Raw genomic sequence first — 7862 nt, 5'->3', positions numbered from 1 at the left:
TCGCATCTCCTTTTCCACTGCCGCCCTGATCGCGCCCGCGTTGGGCTTGTTGTCATCTTCTGCTTCAACTCGTGAGGTATCGATCGTGCAGTACAGAGTGTCAGCCACGTTGGTCGGGTTCACGCCGGACGTACGGGTCCGTGCATCGCTGGTTTGGTTGGTTGAGGGGATTCGGGCGACGGCGGCGTAGGACGGACTGGGGCCGCTTTGCGCCGAAGCCTGAGTCGCAAAAGCCTCGATCTTTTCGCGTGTCTTCGTGTTATCGTCTTCCACTTGCTGCTTTAACGCCTGCAGGTCGTCGCGGACCGTCTGCAACTCGTCTTTGATTGACCCGAGTTCCTCGTTCGCCGTCCGAAGTTCGTCCGTGACTTGTCGAAGCTCGGCCTGGATGTCCTTGTTGCGCAGTTCTGATTTCTTCCATGCATTGAAAACCACCTGGAGGGATGCGTGAAGCTCCCTCATCTGCTTTCCCATGTCCAGCAGCAGGGTTCTGTCGTCGTCCTCGGTCGTCTTGGTCCTTCCTCTCGCGGCTGACGCGCCCCTGGTGGTAGTCCTCCGCACCCCATTTCCTCCGAGATCGTTCGCCTCTGCGCTTCCATTGTCGGCAATCTCTTTGTTTCCTTCGTTCAGTCGGACTTTGGTCGTCGGTTTGCGTATCCGTCGCGGTGGCCGTTCCGTTCCGCTGGCCTCCCCCGAGTCGGACGCGACGTTGATGGTGTCCGACTCCGCCTGCATGTTTCACGACGGGACGCGCCGAAAGTGGGTCCACTAGTGTCGCGCCACGCGTCTCAATACCACCCCTTTCGCAAAACACCCGACTGACTCTCAACAGCAACAACAAAATATGATAATAAGCTGAGATCCCCGAATCTAGGTATATTCAGCGAGATTACTGTGGTCCTTCAGCGAGATTCCTTCGCTGTACTGTAGAAATCGAAATTGGTTTCCATGTTCTGAAGACTGGAATTCTTCTGCGCACAGACATTTATGGATCCGTTTGCTGACAGGATACATGCCGAGACCCATAGAGTACTTCCTTAGTAACCTCCGCCGCAAAGCCAGAAAGAGCTTCTACACTGTGTTAATCGATCAGACCTGTGTCATATAATCTAAGATCCACAAATGGCGATGATCAGTGCAGACTTAAGTATATACCGCTTGCTTATGTTTGCTTGTTGACATACACAAGTCCTACTTATGCATACAGGTTACTCTGAACCTAATTCAGAGTTCATCGTTAGCCTCCACGCCAACAATGACTTGTGCAAGAGCATCAGCAAGAATTGGCTGAACCGTCCTGCTTATGTGTACTTCCTTGTACATTTTCGAGTGTATAAATGAGTATCCCTAAGCGACCACATATTATTTACTGAATTCACGAGCAAAAGTCGATAGCTCCTAGCCGAAGGCTCACAGGTACAAGCTGGCAAGGCCGCTTAGAAAGGTTAAGATGAATATTCCTACTTGAAGTTGCGAGCTGACGCGACATATATGGGAGAAAAGTCAGCCTGTCAGAGACGTTAAACCAGCGTTTGTATAAGTCTCCAAATTAGCTTCGAGGTTATGTCGTGTCCTTAGCGTCGAAGGATGATTCGTTCCCAACAACTTTTCTTTCAGCTTCAGTGCCTGCCGATGCATCTGTTCCGCTTCGCTATGCTTCCCCTGATCGATGCACGAGTGCCAAGTTGTTCATGCTGCCGAGTGTGGAGGGATTCTCTGGTCTCAGCACCTTCTTCCTTAGCTCCAGTGTCTGCCGATTCATCTGCTCCGCTTCGCCGTACTAGGTGAAACTGCCACTGATGACAGCATAGCCAATTTATTCGGGTGGAATCCACGGACGGTGCGACGAATTCGCTCGAAACTGCTTCTGTTTGGGCCTGCGAATATCCCAACAAATACTCGCGGCCGCCCCAAGTCCATCACTCCTCTTATGCTGAGCGCCCTGCGCAGCCAACTTGCCCTTGATCCGTGTCTGACACTTGATAGATGGCTGCTTCTCTTCGCGAACATTATGATGCCGACGTGTCCCGCTTCACCATCAGTAGGACCTTGAGGAATGGCAATCGGACTCAGAAAGCCACACAAGATGTAGCTTGGCAGAAAATCGATCAACTCCGTGAAAAGAACATGATTGAGGATGACAGCAGCATTCTTCAGCTTGATACATTTGACGTTCATACTCCTGGAGCGTTTACTGACTTGGACAATACCATCATCACAGATTGGTCTATTGACCTTCCACAACAGGGCATCATGAAGTGGATTTCAGCTGTGTTCATCACCACTCCCGTAGTCTTGACTTGGGCTACCTCAGCCACGGCATTCTCCCAAGTGTATTTCGGAAGCAATCGGCGAGGTGGGGGAGGATCTCGAAGCAATACCTCAGCAAGATCATACTCGTTGTTCATCGCTTCATTTCGGCGGCACTAGAGGTCGTTTGTGCAGACACTCAGGTGCTCCAGAACGTCTCGTCTGCCATCTTGGACGACCTCCGCGCAAAATGCAATAATAGCATAGGCCAAGCAACTTTGCTGGTCAACGTCTAGCGGCAGCTAATGCTGTACACGCTGAATCACTACTTCAACCATAACTAGTAGAAGAGCTATGGCTCCCGGATCAAGGAAACGCTGCGGCCCAAGGCCCTAAGAGATAGTTCTAAGTGGGGCCCGGACCCGCTTATCGTCAATTTGAGTGATGTTCCTGACGCAGTCACGAACAAGAGCAACGCAGCACATGCCACGGAAACCATCCATGAAACCCTCGAGGTCTAGTATAATGTCGCTTATAAGCGATTCGTTATAATATATTCAGCCAGGCGGTTGACTACAAGCTGCTTTTTGGCCCAGAGAACCCCCTTAGGCTATCTTCGGAGCGATGGGTCCTCTGCCTGGACCCGGAGAAGCTGCTTGTTCTGGCGGAGGAGTCCCGTGGGACGAGGGAGCGTAGGGAAAGACTGAAGAAGGAGATCCAGGACTTGGGGGTTGCGATGGAGATCCTGCGCTGACAGGATTTAGAACGCTTATTACGAGTGCGTCACATGTGGCATGATTAAGAAGTTTCATCTGCAATTCCACCAAAGGGACAATGCCAGGTGCCGTTACAATGTTATGGGCAAGCAAGATGGTCAAGCGTTCAATGAGCGCTTATAGGCAGCTTCATTTCGCCAATATCTAGTAGAACGACTTCATGATAGCAATCGAGTTTTTGATTGGGTTTTCTGGTGTACTCCAGGGGTGGTCTAGCTCGGCGAAGATGACGGGTAGGCCGATGGGTCCGATCGCTAATATGCGCCGGAGACGATCAGACGGGACTGAATCCGTTGCGGCCCTTCAGCTAAGCCACCCATTAAGTCATTTATTTGGTGCTTCTCACACATATCCCATCTCTCCTGTTTCCACTCTTGCATCCTGATTGTTCTGTTCGTGTGCGTCCAAGAAGCTAGGCTCTGCGTAGTTTTTCTAGGTCGATGATGCAGGTGACTTTCTCGCACACATCACACCCTCCAGGCTTTGAGCCGCACGTGCCTATACTGAAAGTTGTAGAAGACGAGATGTAATGCTCTCAAGGTGGTTTGCTCAGTATTGTGGTTCGGCAGGGTCGTGGGCTTCGCAATTTCGACAAGGATCATGGCGACACGGCCTTTGACTGTGACCGGCCTGAGGATTCGTACAGTGCTTTGTCCCAGCTGCGTTCATCGTACCGCAATGGTGACACCACCACCCGTAGGGTATGAGGTACTCCTTAGCGTAGCACTTGTCTCGGTCACAAATGCCCTGGGCTGACACGGTGGCGGTTGCAAGGGGACTGCAACGCAACAGAGTCCCACGTCGACTGTGTCGACGATTGGCGCTCACGGCCTCGGGGCAATCTTCAGCATTCTCGGGTTCGTACCACTTTTCTCCGTATTGGTGCCCGCATGAGTAAGTATATTTATATGCTCGACACATCTTAGTGGTATAGAGATGTTCAGGTGCAAGGTTTGAATGATTAGATAGAATTGCTAGATAGCGTGGGCCATCATGCTTTGTGTCTCGGGAATGACAATGTCATATACACAGGAAGCTTCACAGATCATAGTCCTATGCACGGGTCTTCAAACCGGACAGAAGCCAAGGGATTGCGGCAAACTGGCCGTCACAATTAGGCCAGGCGAGACGCCCAGGACTAGTGTGATTGCTAGGCCGGCATTGGTGAGCCATTGTGACGAACATCAAGTCGTCGGCACCACCGCCTAATAACGAGCCTGTTATAAGTGCCTACCAGTAAAAAAAATGCCAAGAGATTGTTATAGGGCGTATTGCTGGCAAAATGGCCGTCACAATTAGGCCAGGCGAGACGCCCAGGACTAGTGTGATTGCTAGGCCGTCATTGGTGAGCCATTGTGGCGAACATCAAGTCGTCGGCACCACCGCCCAATAACAAGCCTGTTATAAGTGCCTGCCGACAAAAAGGCCTGGAGCACGGACCACACTCGCTAACAGCACTTTTGTTAGGGTGCGCGCAGCGGAGGACTTAAATTTCAACCAGGACCCCCCTCCACGGCCTAAGAACGCAGCCGGATTCTCCTGCTTGCGTTCCAATTCATTGCTATCTGCCACAACAATCGACATGGCGAATCCACCGCTATACGACATCACTCGATGGCAGGTACACGAAACTGAAGACGACTGCAATCTCGTCATACGAACCAATAACGGACGAGCCTTCTATTGCACAATCTCTCCGTCGCATTTTCATCGATCACCCAAGCTCACAGACCAGTACTTCAAGTGCCTACACTTACTGCGATCTGGAGAAGAAGAGCAGGACGATTTCTATATAGAAGATGCTTACGACTGGCTGTCAAAGCTGTTCGAGCCTCTCGTCGCCCAGTTAGCGCCATCGTCTTCAACGGTTCCTGAGGATAGCCGGCCGACTCTCTCCCAGTATCTGTTCCCTCCGTATTTCATTTGCGGTCTCGATGCTGCTGATGAAGTCCCGCGCCCGTACGAGGCGGAGACTCGGGAACACGGCTGGGCCGACCCGGCTCTAGCTGTAAAGGACGACATCCTTACAGACCTCGACCAGTGGGCTAAGTCTTACCATCCATCGGATGTTGAGATAATATACAATCGCCCTGAAGACGTGTTAATCAAACGACCGAACAAGGTTCTTGTTGGTGGTGGGATTGAATGTCACTTCAAACGTTTTGGGCTCTCATTTGGTCCAACGCATGCGAAGGAGGAACTCACCACGTTGAAAGCAATCGCCATGGCGCAAATACCTCCTCCCCCCGAAGCATGGATCTGCCGCCTACATGGAGTTGTTCGAGACGGAGACAAGTTAATTGGCATGCTCTTTATTTGGATCGACACGAAGGGCGTGTTGTCAAAAGCAAGAGCTGACAAGAGTTCACCCGATCTGCGGAAACGTTGGAAGACACAGATCAGCACATCCCTGGAGAAGCTGCACCAGAAGGGCATCATCTGGGGCGATGTCAAAGCCGAGAATGTCCTCATCGACCGTGAAGACAATGCCTGGATCATCGACTTTGGGGGAAGTTATACCCATGGATGGGTGGACAAGGAGAAAGCCGGGACGCTGGCAGGCGATGCACAGGGCTTAGCAAAGATACTGGATATTCTTCATTAACGAACACCGTATTGAGCGCAAAACAGATGTGCTTCATCAGTTTCTAAGCCATGAGTCCGTTTGCGCTATGTTGACTTAGCTTACCTACCCTAAGTCGGACGCGTCCTGTCGCTCTGCGCCGCTGGCAACGTCATTTGCGGGAGATGCTGTCTTGAAACCGTCGTCTGAAGCCCGTTGTGAGTTGTCCCAACCTCACCACATTTCAGAACATATAAGACCCGTCTTTTGAGACCTCAACTCAGTCGAGAGAGTCGGGATTCAGCCAGTCTGGGGGTAGAAACATATGTTCCCGGAGGATTCCGTCATCGGTCAAGGTACATATCCAGGCATTGTGATCAAGGAACACAAGACTGCCATCAATGTCCCCAGCAGGGACTCGGGCACTTCTAAGAAACTTGCTTAGCGGTCCCAACGACTTTTCTGGTTGTGACAGTTTGTAGGGCTTTTGCCCAGTCCAGAATGCAAGCATCAACGTTGCTCGTGGTGACGTAAGCCAAACAGAGCTATTCGGGGTCTCAGATGGAGCTTCTAAATAAAAAAGCGTGATTGTTCTTTTGAATGGGACGTGCTAATCGTGTGAAATGACCATCCAATTTGTGAATAAGACGAACATCGCGGGCGTACGGAGTGATGCGAATGTTGAGGTACGCAAAGATATCCTTGCTTCAGGATAGGCTAGCAGTTGACCGGGGCACCAGCCAGACAAAGAGCTCGTTTTAGGAAGTTGATTCGTACGTGCACAGCGGCTGCACTCAATAGTTGATGCTCGAGGCCATCACCAGAGTGTCGAACTTGTCCCAGAGAAACACGATCATCTCGTCTCTGTAAAGGTCGGGCTTCTCGATCAAGCGGCCACACAAAGCACTCAGCATTGTTGGCGTAATACTGCTCGGCCGACTGACTCCGTTAAGGGGGCTCTCGCGTCTCCGAAGCACTCGAAATTGGCCCGTACGTTGTAGACCGTCCGCGCGCTACATCCTGCAGCCCTGGCTATGCTTGCATTGGTAAAGTCCCCGGTAAGAATCATGTCCCGAATCAGCTTGTGCTGGGATGCAGCGATGTCGGGCGCTATGGTGTGACGGTTGTCCGGTTGTGCTTTGCGTACATTGAAATATGGTAATGCATGGCAAGGGTTGTAAATGGGATACAAGAAGTCTTAGGGCCGGGTTCTTGTCAATGAAACATTTTCAAAATGATCACGCGTGTTGAGATGGCTTGCTCACAGTCGCAACGTCACAGGCGTGATCTGATATACATGACCGCTTTGGCATTTTGGCATGGGGTGAAGCATAGTTATACGAAATAATCTGGCTGATCGAAGCCGAAATACGTGATCGATTAGTTCTAAGCTGAAACCGGGCATTAAAGCAGACACTTTAATGCCACAGTTTCAATGTTGTCAAGTTGAAGCCATATTAAGGACTGTTTTGGACATGGAGTAATCAACAAACGGATGCATGAGCACAAGGTGTGTATGTATGCGATCCAGTGAACATAAGCAAGTGGCATAAAATCAAGTTTGCACTTATCACTGCCGTTTGTAGATCTTGGATTATGTAACAAGGGTCTGAACCATAAACACAGTGTAAACACAATTTCTGGCTTTACTGCGGAGATCATCAAGAAAAGTACTTTGTGGGCCTCATCTTGTACCCCGTCAGTAAACAAATCTATAAATGTCTGTGCGGAGAAGAATTTCTGTCCAAGAATATGGAAACCGAGGGGAACTCTCAACTCAGTCTTGTCGTTGGTTTACTGTTTAAGAAAGGTTGGTGGTGTGAGTGGAGGTATCTTAGCCTCCCGTCATGGCGGAACCAATGGAGGCCGAGATTGTGGTGGAACCGGATGACGCCCCCTTTTCGACGCCAAAGCGCCCGATTCGAGTTGCGAAGCCGACCACCAAAATTCGAACCACGACTCGACAGGACAAAGAGGCAGCGCAGGAACCGAAGAGAACGACCCGGAACACGACGCGATCAGAATCAATTGAAGGAACGGCGGAACGAGCGAGCGACATCAGACGAAGCAATGGCGGCGGCGGAAGTATCGGAAGCAACGATGGCCGGGCAATGCTCCAGAAGGCTTTGGAGATGCTGGGTGAACCCCGCAAAGAGTCCCAATGGCTGAAGGAAGCACTCAAGCGGCAAATGGAGGTGGTACAGAAACAGGACGAAATGATACGCGACTTGAGCTCGAAGATGGATGAAACCACGAAACAGATGAACGAAGAA

At 50.9% G+C, this 7862-nt stretch overlaps 2 protein-coding genes across 2 annotated transcripts; one reads left to right on the top strand and one right to left on the bottom strand.

Moving 5' to 3' along the window:
* Positions 1–281: 281 nt before the first annotated feature.
* On the bottom strand, positions 282–735 carry ColSpa_12034 (uncharacterized protein; the record flags this gene model as incomplete). The annotated part of the gene is made up of 2 exons (XM_049278246.1): positions 282–309; positions 332–735. The coding sequence occupies 2 exons, from the start codon at positions 733–735 to the stop codon at positions 282–284; spliced, it is 432 nt and encodes a 143-aa protein (XP_049134203.1).
* Positions 736–4608: 3873 nt separating this feature from the next.
* Positions 4609–5631, top strand: ColSpa_12033 (ribosomal RNA small subunit methyltransferase nep1; the record flags this gene model as incomplete). The annotated part of the gene is made up of 1 exon (XM_049278245.1): positions 4609–5631. The coding sequence occupies one exon, from the start codon at positions 4609–4611 to the stop codon at positions 5629–5631; it is 1023 nt and encodes a 340-aa protein (XP_049134202.1).
* Positions 5632–7862: the final 2231 nt, after the last annotated feature.

The sequence above is a fragment of the Colletotrichum spaethianum genome, assembly GCF_022836535.1.
Source record: "Colletotrichum spaethianum MAFF 239500 DNA, contig55, whole genome shotgun sequence".
NCBI lineage: Eukaryota > Fungi > Ascomycota > Sordariomycetes > Glomerellales > Glomerellaceae > Colletotrichum > Colletotrichum spaethianum.
The sequence above is the reverse complement of the archived record's forward strand: the minus strand, read 5'-3'. Positions and strand labels throughout refer to the sequence as shown.